Source organism: Actinia tenebrosa, unplaced genomic scaffold (assembly GCF_029948245.1).
Source record: "Actinia tenebrosa isolate PJP-AT-01 unplaced genomic scaffold, QUT_ActTen_1.0 PGA_scaffold0__85_contigs__length_37466705, whole genome shotgun sequence".
In the NCBI taxonomy this organism is placed as follows: domain Eukaryota; kingdom Metazoa; phylum Cnidaria; class Anthozoa; order Actiniaria; family Actiniidae; genus Actinia; species Actinia tenebrosa.
In genome coordinates, this window is record NW_028292569.1 from 30,967,223 (window position 1) to 30,991,291 (window position 24,069).

General features: G+C 36.6%; 2 protein-coding genes across 2 annotated transcripts; one reads left to right on the forward strand and one right to left on the reverse strand.

Annotated features, from left to right (window-relative positions):
* Window positions 1-1,196: 1,196 nt before the first annotated feature.
* Window positions 1,197-12,056, reverse strand: LOC116302929 (neuropeptide Y receptor type 2). The gene is made up of 3 exons (XM_031712347.2): window positions 11,899-12,056; window positions 11,407-11,815; window positions 1,197-3,854 (listed from the first exon to the last, which is right to left on the reverse strand). The coding sequence occupies exons 2-3, from the start codon at window positions 11,760-11,762 to the stop codon at window positions 3,077-3,079; spliced, it is 1,134 nt and encodes a 377-aa protein (XP_031568207.1). The 5' UTR covers window positions 11,763-11,815; window positions 11,899-12,056; the 3' UTR covers window positions 1,197-3,076.
* A 9,678-nt stretch (window positions 12,057-21,734) lies between these two features.
* Window positions 21,735-23,633, forward strand: LOC116302925 (carbohydrate sulfotransferase 1-like). Its single transcript, XM_031712342.2, has one exon. It carries the CDS (start codon window positions 21,760-21,762, stop codon window positions 22,777-22,779), a length of 1,020 nt encoding a protein of 339 aa, XP_031568202.2. The 5' UTR covers window positions 21,735-21,759; the 3' UTR covers window positions 22,780-23,633.
* The last annotated feature ends 436 nt before the right edge of the window (window positions 23,634-24,069 follow it).

The following is a 24,069-nucleotide window of genomic DNA, read 5'->3' on the forward strand; positions in this document are numbered from 1 at the left end:
ATCTAAGTCAGAGCATGGCTAACTCACAGATCAAACTCTGAAACAACCTCTGGGCTGATCTAAGTCAGGGCATGGCTAACTCACAGATATAACTATGAAACAACCTCTGGGCTATTCTAAGTCAGGGCATGTGGCTAACTCACAGATCAAACACTGAAACAACCTCTGGGCTGATCTAAGTCAGGGCACGGCTAAAATACGACGCACCTTGCGTGTTTGCTCAATTTTTAACATTCTAACTGCGCACACATAAATGCGCGCGCAGCCTATTTCATAACATACCTTTTATCAGATATTTATAGTCGTTCAGAATGCTATTAATAAACCCGGTCTAACCGCAAATCAATGAGCCGACAAGTAGCTCTTCCTTTTGAGAGAAGTGGCGCCGAGAAGATCCTTAATAAAATACCTGCCATAAATAATTTAGCTACAATTCAAGTGATTCTAAAACGAGTTGATCATAAGAAATATTACTGAAAACGTGCCACCAATGAATTATTGAAGAGTTTTTAAATGCCAGGACTGTACACCAAACGAAAATAAATTCTAACCATAGTTCATCTAGTGGGTTTGAAGTACGCACTTTTTTGACAAGTCGATGATCAAAGATCATAACTTGTCGAGTGTGTGGTTTGAATATAAGAGAATATGCGCAATCTAAAGCAAGAAACTGTCGTATAACAAGTTGGTGATCAGAAATGAAATCTTTTCAAATAAATCTTTCGAATCAAGTGTGTGATTTGACTAAATGAATATGCACGCAATCTAAAACGAAATATTGGTAAAAATTAATTAGAGTACGTCGTATCACCAGTGGATGATTAAAAAAAGAGAACCCTGGTTGAGTGTGTGGTTTCACAATAAGAGAATGCACGCAATCTGAAGAAATACGCGTTTAAAAAAAAAAACCATATATATATATATATAATTCTAAGCTTATCAGTCTGGGCTGCAGATTGTTGCTTTATAAATCATCCGACTTATGTTATCAGTACAAACAAATGATGCGGGAAATCTCCCTGATTAACTTGTCATCTATTCTTATGATGCTTCAGTGAGGTTAATCAGTTCGATAAGACCTTGTCGAGTTTGCTTTTTATGCATCCAACGAATGAACTGACGACTACCTGAGAAGTGACACAGACTCGCTTCTCATTCCTCAGATAAGCGCAAAATAAGCTCTTGATATTCGTCAATGTCGATGAAATCACCTTTATTCAACAAATAATACAGTTCCATACATGACACGATTATTAAGTATTTTAGAATGTTTTGTTTCTACGATGCTATAGTTAGAATCACTAAAAAAAAACCCTGTTTACAAGATATTTTTACTGCTCTGGTTAAAAGGTTATCTTGGTATTTTTTTTTTGGTCCTTATAACTACAATTGAAGTTAATTTTCTCGTGTTGGAGGTTAAGTGTGGTCAAGTCAAGCGAAAGAAAACTAAATATTTTCGCTCTGATTAGCCCACAATACAAAATTCCAACATAAGTCTTTTAAATAAGTTTGTACATGGTCCACAGAACAACAATTCTGAATTAGAGTGATTTAGAGTATACTATTATGTATTATAAAATAACTGTTATGAATGTCGCGTTCTGGTTGGTTTGGAGCGCGTGCTTTATGAGAGCACATTGCACGCGCGCGCACTTTCCGTTGCGTCATTCCTATCTATTATTGTAATTTGTATTTTATAAAAGAAATAAAAAACTTGCTTGCTGTGCTGTGTGCAGTCATAAAGCACTTGGGGGTCGGCAGAACATTCGAGAAGTGTCGAGAAGCACTCTCCTACGCGTCGTGCTTCTCCTAACACTTCTCTCGTGTTCTGCCAACCCCCGCGTGCTTTATGACAGCACACAGCACGCGCGCGCGTTTTCTATTTCTTCATTAGGAGTATTATGCCATCTGTTTTCTACGGCCCAAGTAAAATCCGAAGAATTATAAAGTGGTAGTCCTTCCTGTTAGTTCCTCCTGACAGATCCTGATCCTGTGTTGATTGTAGTTTCTATTAAGCGTAACGTGTGCATTATGTGATATGTAACATATACAGTTCCACCAATAGACCTAAGGTTGCGTGCGCATCCAAATTTAAAGAACTTGACGGGCCACGACACCAGAACAGGAGCTTTATGATGAGAATTATTATACATTCCTATGGGATTTGTTTCGATAAGAATTTATAAAATCGATTATTCTCCTCTTTAAATATAAAACTGGCTTCTCAATTTTACTGAATTTAAGTTTTTCAATTTTGTGGCCCGTCAAGTTGGGTGCGCACGCAACCTTGAGAAAATTTCACTTTATAGTATATATTGAATTTACATTTTAACATGAATGAGTTGTATTCTCATCTTCCTCCAGTTTAAGAAACGCTGTGAGATTTTCTCTCGAGGTCATAGCCGTAGAGTCTGTGAATTTTTCAAACATATTATCTACTTGATGGAAACTGAAGAAGCGAAAGAAATATTTACATGCAAGTTTGGGGCATAGTGTTACAACACAGTATATCGAGGCTTTGCACCATCACGTGAGTCTTTCTTCCCTTGGAAACTGAATTCTTTCTCGTTTAAATCAGATTAGACCAGATTTTAATTGTTCCTGCCTCCTGTCATGGCTGCCATCACATGATGGTGCAAAGCCTCTGTAGTGCTTCGCTTACACTTTCTAACAGTGGCTTCAGAATCGTTTGAGGCAATAATCACGAGATCACATGGTACAAGAAGTGTCTCTTGATTTATGGTTCCAGGCCAGCCACATGATTGAAAGGTCAAAGTCCAAAGTTCACGACCCTCAAGCCATGTGATAGAGAAAGATCAAGCAGGCCACATTATCGGAGGCTCAAAGTCCAAAATTAATGACCCTTAAGTCACGTGATGGCGAAAAAGATCAAACAGGTCACATGATTGAAAGGTCAAAGGCTACAAGCCATGGCCCCAAAAGTCACGCTATAGAGAAACAGATCGAGCAGATTACATGATTGAAAGGTCAAACTCCAAAGTTCATGGCCCTCTGCATGTTGTAAGGTCAAAGTCTATAAGTCAAAGCCCGAAAAGTCACGTGACTGGGAAACAGGTCAAACTTGATCTGATGAACTTAAGGAGCCTGTAGACACTACGGGGAAGTTTGTGGAAGTCGTTGATTTTGGGGAGTTTTTGCTATGTAGCTTGAAGGTGGCGGTGGCGCCTTCAGGAGAGGACAAATGAGCATAAGGTGCTCGTCTACGGGCGAAATTCTCTTTAGCTCCCAACATCTTCCTGAAGGCCATACGAAAGTTATCACTAACAACGGCGTAGATGAAAGGGTTACAAGACGAATTCAACACAGTCGCAACGACACACAAGTTATAAAGAACCCAGAGATAATGGAAGTGTAGCAGACTGGGCATACATGTCAGCAATAGTCGGAATACATTAACAGGGAGTAAGGTCACGGCGAACACCACCACTACCGGGGTAAGGATCTTCTTAGCTCGGTTGTTTCGCTTGATTCGCTGCTCATCATGGCGAGAAGATGAGCTATCGCGCAGGTTCTTGGCTCTCCGAGTTGACTCGTTGAATGCTGTACTGTTACCTAGCTTGCGAAATATCTTGAAGTATGTCCACAAGATGATTGACAGAGGAAGCACATAGTTGTGGAAGGAGCAGATGAAAGTGTATCCTCGCACCATTGACTTACGGTGTTGCTGAGGCCACTCTTGAATACAGTCCTTGAACCCAGCTCCCTCCCAATAGCGCGTCACAATGAGGAGAGGGAGGCATAGCACTAGGAAAGATATTATCCAAGAAATAAAACAGATAATGCGAGCAATCTTCATGGATCGAAGATGGCTGTCATTGACGATCCCGCGATATCTGAAAAGATTAAAAAATCAAGGTTAGGATTACGGTCAAAGTAAAAGGGTCCATGAAAGAAATAATACTCAAGGGAATGACATGTGGTCTGAAATTACGCCTAAAGTAATCATTACGCTTTTTGCTTTTTAGTGAAAAAACCTCACAAGGATGAGGCAAAATTACGGTTTCATTTGTTATGTCTCACTCTAAGAGACTAGAGAACGCTTTTACCAAAATAACCGGCTCGAACCACATAAAAACGTGCATTGTTTGACAAGGAAACGTGCAAAATAACATTAAGAAACGAAAAATGTTTCTGTTCATTACTTATTTAAGACTCGAGGGAACCGAGACATTTGTTTGATATTTATATTTAATTTCCAGAAGAAGAAAAAACCTACTCATATCAAACAATTGTTGTCATTCGCGGGCTTCCTGTGGTGACAAACCACGCTCCCCTCCCCTACACAATTTCCAGTCTTTTTTCGGCCAAAACCAAGATGGCTGACTAGTTAGTGATGTTTTCACTCGATTTACTGTAAATTTGAGCAGTTTTGAGCAAGAAATTCGCCTATTTAGTGAAGAAAATTATATTCCAATTTCCTAATATGGTAAGCACATTCCATATATGGTAAAAGAAACAGCTCGAGCGGAACGACAACTTTTCTATGTGGAAAGTTTGATATGAAGTACGACGTTAACTAAAAATGAGCGTTAAAATAAAAGGATGTATAATTTGATTTTTTTAAATTTCATTTTTAATTTTTGCTCGCATTTTAAATTTTTTGTAGAAACTAAATTGTTTTAAATTTTTCTGGACTCTGCTGGATACTTTATTTTTATTGAAAGAAAAGAAAAATTTTCTCCACATAAGTATGACGTACTAATGAATCTTACTGAAGCAAAAGTATGTTTTACGAATATGTATTTGTTGAAATCTGTTTCCTACGGTGTGTTTATCATAAAATATGTGAAATACATAAAGACATGACTGAAGTGAAGTAATGTTTCGTTCATTCAAATTGTTTTATACTTTGCTCGCCGCATTTTGATTACTTTTGTGTACTCTAATTTTGCCGAAACTTGTCAAAGAAAAGTAAAAACCTCAGAAACTAAATTGTTTTAAATTTTGCTAGTATTTATAGCTTAACACAGGCGAACATCACACCATGAAAACAAAAGATCAGTCGGCCATCACACCGTCTGTTTTGCTTGCTTTAAAGTAATTATCTCCAGGACTGGGAAGTTCGTTAACCTGTGGTGAATTGATTCATTATTTTACTAGTATCTCGTCAACTAATGACCAGGATTTATTTATGGAACAATAATATAGGAACAAATGCCTCGAAGGATGATAAAGAAATCTCTTTGCGACCACACAGCGATACATTCAAAACAACAACGAAAATACAAAAGCGTCGAAGGATAGAAAAGCGAGAAACAGTGGTAAAATGTGGTAAATGTGGCGGGTTCTAACGAAACAAAGAAATTCATTTAATTCAAAAAACCAGCAAACAAAGTACCAGGTTATCTAAGGAAGCCGGAGGTTGGTCAGCGGTTGTAGCAGGCAAAATTTGAAATTTTCTTAATAAATTTTCTCTCAAATGATTGGAATTTTTTTGTTCTAATTAAATTTTCTAATAACCCAGTGAAAGCACAACTTGGGCCCTCATACTGTTATTTTTGTTACTTGTTGATAACAGTGTTCGGTGGTGCACGATTCGATCTCGCGGATTCTTTCAGCCTAGTCTCCCCAGCAGCCGTTCTTCCCTGCACTAAGAACGGCTGCTGAAGAGTCTAATTTAAGCCTCAAGTGGTTTTTTGACTATATTTTTACTTCTCCTTCTCCAAGTTTATATCTAACATTTGAAATATCTTGATAATTTGTGTTCGGATGTGAGAAAGCAGTATTATCAACGACTTGGTCGATAAACACCGTTTTCTGTTCATTACGAGTAGAAGAAGAAAACAACGCCGAAAGGGTTATCGATAACTCAAAGAGACGAAGAATCATTAAAGTAAAAAAGAAAACCGTTGATTGAAGAGTATACCATTTAAGGGACGGACTACTAGATTATTGAAGGGAGGATTGCGTTAATCCCCCAAAAATACCCAGCAAGCAATTTACCTACGTCAAAATATCGCGCAACATCTCCTTTTAGTTAAAAAATATCAAGATATTACACACACACACACACACACACACACACACACACACACACACACACACACACACACAAAGCGTGCATGAATTGTTGCAAAACAATAAATATCGTCTGCAACCTCTGCTCCTCCCCTCCCCACCCCACCCCACAATTATCTAATGTTACTAAGCGAATTTACATCAAGGTGTATGTATATTTTTATATATTTATTTATTTATCAACATCAACAGATTTTAATTCTAGTTATAATAATAATAATAATAGTAATAATAATAATAATAATAATAATAAATTAATAGTTATGGAAAATTGTGAACACGAGTGGAACGGCAATCATTGATGTCAATAATACTTCAATAATATAATATTAAAAATTGTTACTAATACTGGTAGATATTAAATTTAAACCTCAAGTTAGATCAATCAATATATATTCTCAAACTAACTTGATTCAACGAAACACTTAAATAAATAATGTAAGCTGTAGGTCAAACTCCAGCAGCGGTTAATGCGGTTTACCCCGATTTAGTAATTTGTAAAAAATAAACGTTTTAGTACGAAATTTATCGTTTTTGGGGTTAGGGTTAGGGTTAGGGTTTTGATGTTTACTAGAAACTAAAACTTCTTGAATGACCAGATGCTCAGTGGAATAGAAAGATAAGATTGCTATTAATTAAAGAGTTTAAGATTCTCGTTTACGGCAAACGTGGAACGTCAGTTGACAATTAAAAAATTCTTTAAATTAGTGGAAAGGAATCGCAAAAATCTCCAAGTAGTAGATAAACAAAAGAATACTTGTCTTTGTCGAGAAGGTTTGCAAAAGGTAAAGTGAAATGTAGGGAAACGATGTAAACGTGGTCACGTTTGCCGTTTGCGGGAAGGAAAAACGGGAATCTTAATCTGCCTATTAACGGCAAACGTAAAACGACAGTTTACCAGTAAATCATCCTTTAACAATAGCAAAAAACGATCTCCAAGTAGAAGACGAACAAAGGAATACTTGTCCCTTGTTAGAAGGCTAGCGAAAGGTAAAGCGAAATACAGATGATGCCGAAACGTGGTCATCCGTTTTTCCGCTTGCGGATAAAAAACATGTCTTTTATTTCTCACAAATAGTCTAGAAAGATTGTACGCCATATTTTAAAGCCTCATCAGCGAGTTTTCCATGAAGTCCAAACTTAATTTCGCCGTGAAAACAACACGGTACCAAAAAAAAAAAAAAAAAAAAAAAAAAAAAAATCAATAATAATAATAAAACGCGCGGGAGGCTAACTTCAAAGTTTGTCATATCATAATTCAAAAATATTCTGTTCAGCCCCGGCTTCGCGGTGATTAACTATCCTAAAGACGGCATTTGCTTATCGAGAAATCATCTGTAACTAATTCTTAAATCGTTCGCCTGAAGACAACTCAGAATATCAGTTGTCTTAAAAGAAAGTTTAACTGACCGCCGTCATTAATTCATCATTGTGTCAGCAACAGACAGTTCTGCATTTTGACACAGATTGATGAAGCACCACTTTTGAATCATTTAACCAGCCTTGAAAATATCACCGCTTTAAAAATGAGGGTTTATATTAGCGCCCACTAGTTACTATTCGATTAGTCTGACAACATCTAGTAATAAAGAGCAAACATCAGGTTAACTCCTACACGCTAATCTAATGCGTGAATCTTATTTTCAAGTACACTATCCAAAGAGGATAATCTTTGAAAATAACAGTTAAATAAAGACAATTGCTATAAATAAAGTAAAGAACTCAAACATCTTACTGGCAAGCATGGCGGTGGAGAAAACACTCGACTACATGATGTTTCTTGTAACATTTCACCATGGATTTAAGTACATTCTAAGTACTTATTTTAATCTTATAAAAGTATCTAGTGAATAAAGAATAAATGAATGGATCAAGAGTGGCTAGAAACTCTTAATCGTTGTCGTCATAGACTTCTCTTTCCATAGTGTTGACATGAAGAAGATAGTGGATACGTGAATGATGAGAAAACTGAGAGGACATTCGATACTTCGAGACAAGTGTTGTTGTTGTGTGTGTGTGTGTGTGGAAAAAAAGAGAAAGAAGTAAGAGAAACTGAAAAAGTAATGAAGAAGGCAAGGAGGTTGGAGGAGTTAATAGATAAAAGGAAAGAGATACGGAAGAAAAACGAGGGAGGCTGAATGAATGAAATAAAGGATGGAAGAAAGAGGAAGGAAGGAAGGAAGGAAGGAAGGAAGGAAGAGAAAGGAAGGAAGGAAGGAAGGGAGGAAGGAAGGATGGAAGGAAGGGAAAGAAAGGAAGGAAGGAAGGAAGGAAGGAAGGAAGGAAGGAAGGAAGGAAGGAAGGAAGAACTAAATAAACTAGATAAATTTAAGACAGAAATATCCCACGTTTACTGATTAAAAGTCAACTTATTCCGCTGCCTTGGTTGCCCGTTCTCCTCCTCTTCCTCGTCCACCACGGAAGGCAAAAGACGAACAGTACACTTGGATGTAACCTTGGAGACGGGTTTAAGGACGGACCAAGAACATGTATAAATTAATGATGTGATATGAAATATCGAGATCTAAATACATCGCACCTTTATCCCGCAAGAAAATCATCCTCGTAAAAAATACCGACAAAAACTGAGCAGGTACATTTATAATGATATCAAATATATTGGCCTTTATAAGTTTTCTATCATAAAATCAAATATATTATGGCGTTGGAAAAACTGTGTAATTCATGATCATTGCATCAGAAACTCATTACTTAATATAATGAAATATTACATTGACATTTAAGGGACAAGTTGGAATTCTGAACACCGACGAATATACCAAGATATCAATAATTTTTGAGTCTCGATTCAACATCACAAATTAGCGGAATAAAGGAGTTGAGCAACATTTCAGTGCAAACCGGTTTTGGATTTACCCTCTTCGCAAAAAGAAGAGCGATTGTTATTTTTTGAGTCTCTGGCTGAGTCTTGTAAACATCAGCGTTATATACCGAACAAACCCCTTGACAAAAGAATCTAATATCTCATCCTATGTGCATGGCAAGGCAATCACAATCGGTTCTTTTGAATCTAACGATGCAGCAAAATGGAACTGTTAGTTTGGTTAAGAGTGTAATTTGCTCTCTACCACTTTGAACAAAAACAAACATTGTACAGCGATCAGTGAGATAGTTGAGTTAAGAAGTTTTAACTTCTTAAAAGAGACAGAAAAGAAACGGAGCGGTAGCCTTCTTTATCATGTTTCTTTTGCAGGGGTTCGAACCCCGTGGGTTCAAAACACATCTTGAACTCAGCTTTTTCTGAGTTCTTGCTTTATATATAATCATAATAATTCTTAAGTTACATTCTCTAGAATTATCCTTTTGTTCTTGAGGAATCATAGCCAGAAATATATTAAATATAACAAGCCACACACAGAGCTACAAACAGAACAACAGCTCAAGTATTGACCGATCTCTAGCCTTTTAATAATTTCTTGGTAAGAGACAATGTTTGTGTTAGATACCAAGGCTGTAGTTTTTGCTCAAAGTATTTTTTTGGCGATGTAACTAGTGCGTAGGTGGTTTAAAGAAGATAGTGGCAAACTGAAAGTGAACTGAAGTGAAAACTTGAGCAAATATATCATACAAAGAACACAGATAGGACGACATGGTGCTTGTCGCCAATAATAATCGTCTTCTGGAACTATTCGAAAACATTCCGAATTCAAATCACTAAATATTTTCTTCGTTAATAATAAAACATTTTTGTAAAGTAAAGACATGAACCCCGAGGCTAAAAAATGATTAAGAAAAAAACAACATTTCACTAATTATCGTGATAATAAAAAAAAAAAGATTAGAAATTAAAGATACAATTTGAAATTTGAGAATTTTTAGTAAAACTAGTCGGTTCGGCGACAGAGGGACTGCCAAATTTAAAGGGTAATTGAGCATTTCCGGAATAGAACGATGGCTATGGCTCTCTAGTATAACATGTGAAAAATCCAATAAACTCTAATGAAAAAATGCCGTGCCTCCTTGAGGGTTGGTTGGTCCTTGTGGCATCGCAATTGCAAAGCATCTAAATACACTTTTTTCATCTTTTCACGGTGTATAATTTACATTTTCATCATCATTACTGTTAAATACACTTCAATTGATCAGTAATTTCATAATATATTTATTTTAAATTTGTGTTTTTCAATGCAAAGTAAAAAGAAAAGAAAGAAAACTTTATTGAGGAGCCGAGTACAGTTTAGTGAATTTTGAAATATTTTTGGACGGTAAAGGGAAGTATCATAAGGGACAAAAAATGAAGAGAAAAGTTGCTTGCGCACAAGAGGAAAGGAAAGGAAAGGAATGGAATGGGATGGAAAAAAATCTTCTACAGCTTTCTTAGTTTTACTTTTTTTTTTTTTGCATTTATATTTGCCTGTTTTGGTCTTGGAGAGAGAAAGAGAAAGAGAGAGAGAGAGAGAGAGAGAGAGAGAGAGAGAGAGAGAGAGAGAGAGAGAGAGAGAGAGAGAGAGAGAGAGAGAGAGAGAGAGAGAGAGAGAGAGAGAGAGAGAGAGAGAGAGAGAGAAAGAGAGAGAGGGAGAAGAAGGCGACCCGCATTGCAACGGAAAATGCCCTGTAGTGATGCCTCTAGCAAAACCTAACGAAAAAAAAATTGTTTGATAACAATCATAATGATTTCCTAAGTATTGGATTTAAATTGTATTCTCAAGCTAATTTTTTCCCGGAAAAAAATTCGCACTCCAGGGGAGATAGGAACAGTGAAGAACTCCATAATGAATATCACATAATTACATAGTACGCTAGTGCTATTCCCGTTTTCATCGTCTCTGTAGCCATTATTTTTCTAGAATTTTTTAAAATCCAGTTTACTTTACTTGTTGATCATTCGGGGGTTAAAATGTCGTGTTGTTTTATCTATCAAAAAGCGTAATCCGAATTTAGTTCTACTGAATATATTATGCAACTTGGTTTAAGCGGGGAGTCAATAATCAACTTCGACTGACTTGATTCCTAAACCAAAGTGAATAAATGACAATTGCACTTTTTGACCACTGACTGACGTTTTTAGAAAAACAAATTCAATTTGGTTCGCATGTCGCGTCTACTTTGTGATCTTATCATCCTCTTCAAGGGTCGTTTCAGAAATTTTATCTCAGATATTACTTTGATAACAGCTATCAAGAAAGAAGTTTGTACTGTTTGATGCTAATTTAGGAAAAAAGTTGTCAACGTAAACTTGGTTATTATCGATCATTTTCTTATTAATCACGCTTTTTATTTTGAAGTTTAGGATCTTTCGCGCAATTTGTCAAGAAAAGAAAAGACAAACCCCTAGAAGTTTCGCTAGAGAACTAGACAGATAAAGGATGTAAAATATCGTCATTATGTAATAGAGTCAGTACTTACCTATCGATAGAGATGAATACGATCGACCAGACAGAAACCCCGATAAAGACTTCCGACAAAGGATAAGCAACTTGGCATAGCGCCCTTCCTAGAGGCCAGTAGAACAAAGTTTGTTCTTTGACAACCGCAAACGGAAAGGAGAACAACAATACACCTAGATCAGCTACAGCCAGGTTACAGATGAATATATTGGTAACCGTTCTCATGAACGGACACCTGACGATAGCGATGATCACAGCAATGTTACCCAAAACCCCAAAAAGTGCGAGAAGGACTTCTATTGCCAGTCGTCCAATGCGAAGCCACTGGGGCTCGTCCATGTAATCGGGTAAAAACATCGTTTTGTTCAATGACATTCGACTATTTTTTTAAACTCTGGTCAGAATTCTTTGACTCGCTTACTACAAGACTGCAAGAGATAAATGATTTGTGAGAAAAGTCAAAAGGCCAAAATGTAATCCAATGTAAGCGAGATTGGGGTCTTATACATACCTAACTTTGACGCGACTAAGTGAAGGAAAAATGATAACAAGCCGGCTCGCTGCTGTGTAGACATCCAATCTTGCGCAGCGCAGTGGTTTGTTCAAACTGCGGTACTTTGTGATTGAGCGAGGTCGTCTTGGCAGTTATTACGATTTACATCAAATCTTTCTACATCTCTATTGGCAGAAAAAACCTATTTCCTCTCATTCTCTTAGGATTCAAGTCACGTGAACTCTACTAACCAATAGGAAAGAGGTCATTTAGCTTCGCCATTGGCCGAGTTTAAAATGCACGTCCTATGGTTTTCAACACACGTGAATAGGCAATAATGAAAAATGGTAGAAATGCTAGTCACTTCACACTCTGAGTCAAATCTCCAGTACTTTTTCGTGATCATTGATTCTTTCTTTCTTTATTACTTATTAAACTATCAGAGTAATAGAATACAGGAGTAGAGACGTGATTATCGTACACTGAGGTTATTTAGTGACCACTAGATTGGGCTAGGAAGTTCGTATATTTGTTTCTTTTTTTAAAACATACATGACAGAAACGCTACTAAATGGCCGGTTCTCTCGTTTACCTATTTAGATAAACAGATAAATCTCTTTGTTTATGACTCTTTCAACTAATTTACTGTTATCAATGGACAGCACTATAGCTACTTACATCCATCATCACATATAAGCATAGATAAATACGATATTTATTTTGGATCTCCTGTGGATTCGGCGGGAAAAATTCCCGCCAAAACGCGCGTGTGCACGTTTCCTAAATCCTTTAATAAAACTGTGGTACATGACCAACAATACTGCCATATGTCAAATCTAAGCGTCTATCAACCATTACTAGACAAAGACTGTCTGAAGACTAATGACTTGAATCCTTATTCACTACCGACTTTCAAACCGCTGGAGAGATTTCCTTACACAAAATCTAACATATTTGCTATCACTATGGCATAACTACTGTAAGGAGATAGAAAAGAGCATTCCTTAATGTGGTAAAGTTTGGTGTTAAAAGGTTTGAGGGAAATAATTAAAGGATATTGGAATGATCAAAGATTAAGTACACTGAGGTTATCAGATAGATATCTAATACCATATGGCTTAAAAAAGGATCCAAAAATCATGAGAGTAAAGAGCCTTGCATAACACAGGGAGGTGTTTGGTTCTAGATATCTATTACTTATACTTTGCTCAATCTTGGTTTCAATGTCATACCCAGCACCATATTGGTTGTCTTGAAGCAAAGACTTTTTCTTGATTTCTTATAGTCAAATCAACCAACATGGCGGCCACGTCTTTGCCTTTGTACATTTGACTTGATAGCCGCCATGTTGACTTGAACAAAAGATTTGGTCTTAGTTTCTTTTAACGCATCAACCAACATGGCGGCAATGTATTTTTTCCCAGGAAAAAGGCTGTGCATCAAACATAGCAAGCAATTTTCCTTACTTGAGGATTGAAAATAGCTCAAAAGTGGTAAAAGTGGTTTTCTATCCGGAATTGTCCTTCAGCTTAGACTAAATCTGAGAATTCGGACAATTCCAGACTAACCAACTAAGAAAGATAAATGTGACTATTTACTCTATAGTCAAGAGGGAATTTTCGTCTTAAGATTGTGTAAAAGGATTTTTCAAAAAATTAGGGGGATAAAGAACGCGATTCAAGAATAGCATTTTAAGTGATTTGTCTTAAATGCCAAGGAATGTATAAGAAATCCTAAGGAATTAATTCAAATAATGTTTGAACTATTGGTATCTTTTGGCTTGTAAGAAAGCCTGAATCTCGGGGTGCATCAACACGACTCCAAACCCCTTGAGATATAAATAACAATGAAACGACAGCCACCATGTTGGTTGATCTTATCTTCAACCAACATGGCGACTGTATCACGTAGCATGCACCGCACCCCCAAAAATTAAAAAGCTGAGTTAAAAGGCAGATTTGTCAGTGTGTTTGGATTCGTATAAGAACCTAGAAAAAAAAGTATAACACTTTGGTGCTTGAATTAAAAAAAATAAATTTTGTTTTGTCTCCAACTGGAAAAGAATTCTGATTCTTTTTCAACTCTTTCTTTGTTAATTAAGGGGAAACAAGCGAGCTGTTTCTCGAGAGGCGAATGTGTTATCGGTATTTTGCATATAACTACCTCACGTTTAGCGAACTGCAGCACAATGGGCCGGAAAATGATAAGAATGTAAACCCAATTCCTTTTATTTCAATCAATCTTGTTGTTTCTTCTTTCTAGGAACACGAAAACCACACAGATGTTTTTCTCTGTGTTCGTGTGTTCTCTGTGCTATTTGTGGTTTCGACGATAGAAAAAAACGCGAAAACGCAAGATTCGGATTTTCCACTGCTGAGGGTGAAAAAGATTAAATTAAAGAAGTCCATTGAGAAAACGTGTCGACTTGCTAGACCAAAACACTTTACGTGTGATATCGGTTCTTGGAGTATAATATTAACTTTATCTATATAAGAGACATTGATGAGCAAAACGTGCTTGTTACAAAACCATATTGTTCGTGTGTTCGATTTTTTGTTGTTATTATTATTATATGTGGGTTTTATCTAATTGTAGGGTTGTCAGAAGGAAACCGCAAATGAAAACATTTATACTACTGGAAGAGTTTTAAAGGCAGTAGCGGATCTTGGGATCTTTAGGAGAAATTCCAAGTGTACATACAGCGTGTACCGTAAGCTTATTAAATATGTATCAACTCAGAATGCAGGAAAAGTTTAATCTAAATTTTGTTACAACCAAATTGAAATTAAACTTTAAGATTGCACCAATTCAAGTCATTCTAATGTTTCTTTTTAACTTTACCTATTTCCAAATAAATGAATATTTAAATTACAGCCTGAAGGCAAAATGTTGCAGTTCAGTCTAGTTACTTTGAAGGTATTACGGATGTAAAGCCTCACGCCAGCCAAGGAAACACATTCTGACTGAAAAACTAATTAATATTTTGGTTTTAACCACGTAGCTGGCGGCGTGTAGATGAGTGACGAAAAAAAGCGTATCATTTCAGCATTTGTTTTTTCAATTTTATTATAAAATAGGCGATAAGCCAGCCTATACTAGGTCATTTCAAGATCCAGAATAGCTGGAATAACTGGTATATTTCTTCTTATTGTTGTTGTCAATAACCCAGAGGTTGTATAAAACCTTTTAAAACCTCTAATTTATTCGTGTTTAGATCTATGTCTACAATTCCTTTCCATCTTCGACTGACTTATCGGATATTGCTCTCCCCGACAACCATTTCTAAAGCAGCTGTGTGTATATTAAAACTTAAAGGTAATGAGATTTTTCTCCCTTTGTTAGCAAATGCATTGTGTACCGTTCACCCGATGACTACACCGGGTCAACTAACTCGACGCCTGCTGAGAGTTGAGAGGTACCGATCGACTGCAAGGCTGTGTTCTTAGCGCCAAATATCTTGAAATATGAAATGTGAAAATGTGAAATATGAACTGTTTCTAAACAAAGATGGTTAAATTCTGATTAATGAATTATAGAAGTACTAACGATAGGTGTTTATATGGATTAAACGCATGCAATTATGTTCAAGTACGTCTAAGATTAGCTATAAGAAGATTCACGGAAGCCATCTTGGAGATTCTTTTTCTATTCATCCAAGATGGCGACTGTGGATGATATATTCCGGCAGGACTGAAATGCTTCATGATCATTTAGTTAATTCCTTTAATCTGAACACAAATTCAACAGACAACGTTAAAGATCCTACCTTTCGGCAATGACAAGAACATTTTGGTAGAAATGCTAGTCAGTTCACTACTCAACGACTTTATAATCTACAACACTGTAGTAGTATTAGTAGCAACAGCAGCAAGAGTAACAACAACAACCACATCGTCAGAAGTAGTAGCAACAATAAAAGTAGAAATAGTAGCAGCAAGAGCAGCAAGAGCAGCAAGAGCAGCAAGAGCAGCAAGAGCAGCAAGAGCAGCAAGAGCAGCAAGAGAGCAGCAGCAAGAGAGCAGCAGCAAGAGAGCAGCAGCAAGAGAGCAGCAGCAAGAGAGCAGCAGCAAGAGAGCAGCAGCAAGAGCAGCAGCAAGAGAGCAGCAGCAAGAGCAGCAAGAGAGCAGCAGCAAGAGAGCAGCAGCAAGAGCAGCAGCAAGAGAGCAGCAGCAAGAGAGCAGCAGCAAGAGAGCAGCAGCAAGAGAGCAGCAGCAAGAGAGCAGCAGCAAGAGAGCAGCAGCAAGAGAGCAGCAGCAAGAGAGCAGCAGCAAGAGAGCAGCAGCAAGAGAGCAGCAGCAAGAGTAGAAATAACTAGAAGTAAGGAAACAAAATCAGAAATAACGATAATTCTACGATAATAATAATAATAAATAGTAATAATAATAATAATAATAATAATAATAACAATAATAATAATATTTATGATCATCAAGACGACAACCGAACGGAAGGGAATACAAAATACTGGGCCTGACTTTTGAAGCTAAGTCTATATTTGATTGGACATAACGGTAATGTGAGACGACAGGTAAAGGGAAAGTCAATATCCGTATTAAGCCAGACTACATATGATTACAAACTCAGTAGTTCTTTTGTCTTATATTATGCAGGGCAATAGAGTCAAGGAAATTACACGTTGAAACAGGAACCGCAACAACATGAAAGACAAACTCTATTGCAATAGAATTAACCTCAATAAGCCGAGAATCTACTAAATGATTTTCAAGCTGTATTTTCTATTTTTTAAATGCTAAAAAGAATTAAGAAAGCAAGAAAACGAACGAAGGCAAAGAAAAAGAAAAAACGTGATAAAGAGAAAGATAAAGACACAAGACAGAAAGAACGGCGTACTATCTCAAACTGTCTTATTGTGCAATCGTAAATGAGACAAACATGTAGCTTACACAATCACTTACACTTGACCACGACCGGCTTAAAATATAATAAAGAGAAACCCTAATATTTTTTTTTACAAAAACACCCACAGCAATGTCTTCATCCGAGATATCAGCAATCTATCTTCAAAATAAAATATATTAAAAAGCTCAAAAAGAATCGTCGTACAAACTAATGAAGGTGTTCCAAGTCTAGTATATCGAACAGGAATACAGCTAGCAATGACAATTAAAATCGTTGAACGCCGAAATCTTTGGCGGTTCGAGCCACGTAGGAAGCGGTTCCATGAAAAAAAAAGCTATGTTTTCTATTTTACTCCGGAAAAGATAAAAATAAAAAACGCAAACTCCTTCGATTGTAGTTGATAAAAGAGAACAAAAAAAAAAAAAAAAAAAAAAAAAGCGGTATTTAATATGAAATCGATTGAGCACTTCATTCAACACATTGTGTGTATACACCAAATTGAAAAAACGTTGTCGGGTTCAAAAAAAGGTTATATCTTCAAAGCTAAGACCGAAGGGGAGCATGGGAAGACAAACAATTATGCTAATTTCATGCGTATTGCAGTTTTCCCTTCCTGTGCACATTTTATGCAACATGCCTTTGGCATGTTGTTAATCTTTGCTCTACTGTGCATTTTTACATGTCTATATGCAAATATAATACACATTTCGGAGTACCAATAATCCTTTTCGACCTTAGCTTCGATGATACGACCTTCTCGAACCCGGCTATGTTTTTTCAGTTAGGTGTAATATAAATCAAACAAATGTAGACTTATACAATACATAGCATGTATAGCATTGATGTAAAACAGCGTGTGGTTAATTGGCGAGGAAAAAGATAAAAGTGAGATACGAGACAAAAACCAAAACGAAAAAGAGATTTTTTAAAGGGAATATAGAAATCGAATTAACACGAGAAAGGAATAACTTAAAATTCTTAGTGAATCAGCCGAATTTATTTAAAAGTTGGGAGTTTTTGTCTTTGTGTCGTTGAAGGATAACATATACCGTTTCGAATATAAATGATGAATTTCGATAAACTGCAAAATGACTGAATAATCTATGGTGTAATCTTATAGATATTAGCAATATAGGAATTATATACATATATCTGAATTATTAGCGAGCCGTTTTGTTTTTTTCTCAAAATTATTTTATTTTATTTTTCGCTTAATGTTTTGAAAAATAAGTAAAAACGTTAGGTTTCTGTTTATCGATTTTTGGAAATTATGCTATTCTGCGTCACTTTTTGTTCCTTATTTCCTGTTTTATTTTCTTTAAATTTTGAAAACATTCTGATGTTTGTAACTCATTAATTTCGAATATTTGTTACTGTGTTAAGCGAGTTAAACGGTTTTCCGTCAAGGGAAGGAAGAAAGAAAAAGAAAAAAAAAAAAAAAAAGGAAGGAAGAAAGAAAAAAAAAAAAAAAAAAAGGAAGGAAGAAAGAAAGGTAAATATGTAAAGGAAAAATATTGAAATATATATATATATATTGCTCTTTTCTTGTGTAGAAAATATACATACATACATATAAATGAGAAAGAAAGAAAGAAAGAAAGAAAGGAAGGAAGGAAGGAAGGAAGGAAGGAAGGAAGGAAGGAAGAAGGAGAGAGAGAGAGAGAGAGAGAGAGAGAGAGAGAGAGAGAAAGAAAGAAAAAGGCAAAATAAACTAGGCCATACTCTTATTTTAGTCACCGTGTTTCTTGCCTTGCTATTGGGGCTCAGTAATGTTATATAACTATGAATGCAACCTATCTTACTCAAACACGTGAGTTGGAAGTGATTTGGAACCCGAGATAGTTAAGTGTTCTATGCTATCCAAAGCCTAATGTAGATAGATCTCAGTCACACGATTAAAGGGCTTTTGAGTGAACTTATTAATGATCTGCCAAAGACAAAACAAACTTTAACAATGAGATTTAGTACAAAGTGAGCGGAATAGCGTGTAGTGAAATACATGATGTGATATTATGTATTAACTTCTTATCCTAAAATACAAGAATAAGAAAATATTCGAAGATATTATCTTTTAGCTGTCGGTTCTATTAGTCGTACCCTAAAACACCCTGTGCACTGATCAAACTCGGGGCATGGCTACCTCACAGATCGAACCCTGAAACAACCTCTGGGCTGATCTAAGTCAGGGCACAGCTAACTCACAGATCCAACCCTGAAACAACCTCTGGGCTGATCTAAGTCAGGGCATGGCTAACTCACAGATAGAACCTTGAAACAACCTCTGAGCTGATCTAAGTCAGGGCACGGCTAACTCACAGATAGAAAACCCTGAAACAACCTCTGAGCTGATCTAAGTCAGGGCACGGCTAACTTACAGATCAAACCCTTAAACAACCTCTGAGCTGATCTAAGTCAGGGCACGGCTAACTTACAGATCAAACCCTTAAACAACCTCTGAGCTGATTTAAGTCAGGGCACGGCTAACTCACAGATCGCATTGGAATTGTAGCCTGTTAGGTTTAATTTTGTAGAGTAAAAGGACCCTTTAATGAAGGGAGAGCCCAGCAAACCTATCTAACAGCAATATTACCGTGGATATTACAATGGATATATATCTTGTACTTTATCATATAAAACAAAAAACATATTGATTGTAAAGAGATGATGGATTATGGTTGAATTTAGCATCGGATATTAATGGGGTTTCACTTGTCGATTTATCTGTAATTCGTCTTTTTCTTAGCAAGGGTGTCTTTCCTTTTTCTGCTTCCGATGAAGAAAATATTACTTTAATGATGCGATTTGAACAATTAGCTAAAATATATTTTTTCCTATACAGTAAAAGAAGCTTAAGGTCAAATATGGCATCAAGAAAGGGGGAAAACATAAAAATTTACATAGGCAATGAAAAAAGATTAAATCTCGAGGAAAACCAGATTTTAACATAAAGTAAAACAGTTGTGACAACATCAATAATTCAAAAACCACGAGAAAACAAGATGGCGCCGATGACGTCACAAGTACAATGATCTTTCTATCCTGTATCCTGTTTTGGAATTCCTTTTAATGAACAGAGGAAAACTGAGACGTGTACAGTTCAAATTACAGCCTGCAGGGGACGCAGTTTAATGTACATTACTGCGCTAAAAACGCTTTGATATATTAAATTGGTATAGACGTCCTCTCCCATTTCAGACCACATGGTATTCTCTTTAGTGTCGTCTCTTTAGAAGACAAATGACTAGGAATACAACTCAAACAAAGAATCTTATTCTCAAGAGAATGACACGTGGTCTGAAATGGGAAAACACTATTCCCAATAATAAAGAAGTCGATATATTACAGTTGAGCCCGCAGTGCAAATATTCTGTATTTCCATTTGCGTTTTTTAAGCTCAAAAGAATATTGGTGACAAACTCGTGGTGTATAGGAACCTTGACATGGGAACCCTGTATCGACTCTGGCATGGATGGACTGGAAAAAAGCAGAAATCTTTGAAAGTATGGGTTCCCTGTGTTTCTGTAACATTAGGCCTGGTAACTAGTTCTAACGGACATAATTTTAACGCCCCGTAGCTAGACGGAGTTCAAAACCAATACTACAAGGATACGTGTGTCTTATTAAAGATGGAACAAAAATAATGTAAGTAAATGTCCCATCACAGTCTATCATATTCACCATTATTGTTCTGCTGTACAAGCAAGGAACGCTTGATCAACTTCAAGCAAAGCTTTTTAGTTCAATTATTATTTTTTATTGTACTTCTTGTGATTCATATGGTTGGTTAACTTATGCAAACGCTAACTGGTCCTAGTTATACGAGTATTTAAATTAACGAGCCAAATTCATCGAATAACAAGCCTCCAATCGGAACCAAATGGACCAATCAGAGCCGCAATCTCCAAGCACCCGGATGGGATAACGTTTTTTTAAATAGTTCATTTTTTAAAAAATCATTATACTAGAAAAATAAGAATTTATTTTTTCTAAGTCGGATTCTTTAAGAGAGAAAGCGACAAGCATTACAACAACACAAGACAAAAAAATACCAGTTTGAAATGACATGGTTCGCTGCCCTTGGTTTGATCTTACAGGTACAAAGATTGACCTGTCACTTTGATCGTACCCAAGCTAACCATGGCTACTGTAGCTAAGGCCCCGTAACTAAGGATACCGTAACTAAGGCTCACGTGACAAAGGATTCCGTATCTAAGGCTTCCGTAACTAAAAATCACGTACACTGAAATTCTAACGAAAATATACATATAATATATCCCGTAACAAGATATCCTTAATAAATAAAAATTCCATGGATGAAAAGTCCAGAGATAAAATTCCCTAACACAGTTTTTCCTAGGGAATAATTTTTGATTTATTGAGACGTGTTTGAACTTCAGAAACATGAAGAGACAAGAACAAGTGCCATGAAGTGACGCCACTGCTGCACAAGGACAGTATCAAACGACAAACAGAAAAAAGTTTGAAAACAAAATCCGTTGAAACGACTGTTATCTGTTATTTGTTCGTCAAATGAAAACTTCTATACCAGGAAATCGTATGGCGTGGATTTGTTTGTCCTTGCCTTAGGTGTAGTCTTAAGATTACGCTGAAAAGGATGGGCAAAGATTCCCGACTATGAAAAGAGCCACAACGGAAAAGCCGCCATACGCATGTGCAAACTCATGGCTATCACGATATACGTTTTACATACTGTTGATCTGCGCAACCGCAATTTGTGTGGCAAATCTTATTTGCCTGCAAAAGCGTTTGTCGAAAACATATCCCACATGGAGTAGGAAAGTCAATGGCAGATATAAGGACTCCAGTGCCGAACAAAAGGCAGACGATGCTAGGCGTGATGCAAGGTCAGAGCGTTGCGGTTCTACATTAACAAATTTGGAAAACATTGCCTCAAAACTCAATGATATTCTACAGGAAACTAGAAATAAAGAACCGAGCGAGAAAGGAGAAGACATGGGTTCGAAGCAAAGAAGTATTTTTCGTTATAATATTGTATTAATGGCATATAAACGATCTGGTTCATCGTTTGTTGGCCAGTTATTCAACCATCACCCTGATATACTCTACCTCTACGAACCAATATTCTTTTTAAAGGAGCTCGAGCGTAACCATGGTAACGCATATAGAATCCTATCTCGAAGGCTTCTGAATACTATTTTCACTTGTAACTTTGAAGAAAATCCTTATTTTGTCAGTCAGTTGTCGGACTCGGCTTTTCGCCTGTCTTCTCGTGTCCTGTCCAAACCACCTATGTGTCCGAGCACAACAAACATGGAACACGTGCAAGAAGAGTGTCAGCGGATTCACACTAGCACATTGATTGACATCTGTCAATCATACCGTCATGTCGTTATCAAGACTATAAGGGTAAAGAACTTAGACGAGCTTAAAGAGTTGCGCAGGTTTAACATCGAGGCACCTTGGAATATTATGAAAGTTATTCACCTCGTACGTGACCCGAGGGCAATTATTAATTCACGTGCTCATATTGACCTCTCTCGACACAACACTAAATGGACAAAGGCGGATTATCAGACAAATGCGCGCGCACTTTGTACACAGGTTTTAAATAACCTGAAAAAGGGTGTGTCTGAGGAGGCTTTTGAGACGATGTATCACGTGATTCGGTATGAAGATATCGCGACACAAACTGAACGAGCTACAAGAGAACTGTACGAGTTTGCTAATCTGCCTTGGTCTGAGAAAGCAGGCCAGTGGCTACGACAAAATACCCTGAAGACGCACGAATTTCACCCTTTTTCGACGACCAAAAATGCTACGATGTCCCTAAACCTATGGAGAACACAACTCGATGTTGAAACTATCCGAACCATTGAACAAGAGTGTTCTATCATGATGACTCTGCTGGGATATAACAAGGTTAAGAATCCAGAACACTTACAAGATATCTCGCGGCCGTTGTTTCGCGATAATAAATCTAGCACCGTATATATAACAAAGAATATCACTGATGTTATGTTAGAGATAGAATACCTTAAGGAACACGGACTTCTTTAATTAAGTGATATCAAGGCCAATGATAAATAATACAGTATTACTGAAGCTATGCCGGAGAGAAAATTTATCAGAAAATAGTAATTTTTGCGGCATGGTGTTTTTGCCATGCTTGTGACAGCCTTCATCAAAATGATGAGATGCGCAAGATACGGATTATCAGTATTTTCCGAGTTAGTTTTTCAAGTTTACAACATCAAGTGTTTTATTAGTTTTAACTGAAAAACGTATTCTCATTTCAAGAGGTATTTTTTTCAACATCGTCTGATAAGATCAATCATAATATATGCGGTTTTTCCTCTAGTTACCACCCAAAAAGATATGATGAGTAAAAAGATAATTATGGGAAAAAAGAAGCATCACCGATGTAATGGTGAACAAAAGTACCTCCAGGGTATCTAATGCTTGTCATGCGAGAATTCAAAAAAGATTCAAGTGTTGAAATAAAATGTTTAACATCACTGAAATAACATTCAAAACTTATCACAAGGGTTTTATAGATAACCCATGATTATCTTCCATGTATACTAGCTACATACGTACTAGCTGTATGCTATGATATATCATATCGACAGAAACAAGAAATAGCTTTGGGCCTATGTACGATAGAACTGTGTTAATCAGAAAGAAGGCTGATATGAGAGATATATAGCCGAGACGTTAGTAGTATTGATTTAGCCCTCTTGGAAAACAATGATTAGTAACTGAGATCAAACACGCCGCCCTCGCACACTAATATTTTATCGAATGCTGTAGTAATATATATATATATAACATATGCGCGCGCCTATATAAAGCGATATTGTATATATTGTATATTGGGAGTATGTATATACCACGTGCGCGCGTCAATATGTAAATTTTTCAACTCTCTCTACTATTGTAAATAATATAGAATATTAGAAATTATTAATAAATGAATATGTATAATGAATATGTATAAATAAATGTTGAAATCATTTCTTTTTATTCGAAGATAAAAAAGTTTCATTTCAAAGATTTCACTTATTCATTTGCCTCACGATTGTGGTAGTCAGGAGGACCGCTAGGTTTCGACTGCTACTGCTAGTCTTCATCAGGCGATAGTGCATGCATAAGTCCCATTTCATTTATAAGTGCCGTTTCATTTTATCAGAAGTCGGGGCCTCGAGGCAAATAATTATTTGAAGATTTTTATCTGTTTTTGGAGGTGCCGCGTCCGTAGACAGCTACTGTGTGCAGCTGTTTTCATTCAATACCTTACACTGCACTTTCATTAAAGATTAAAAAATAGGAAAGGCGATCAAAATTACA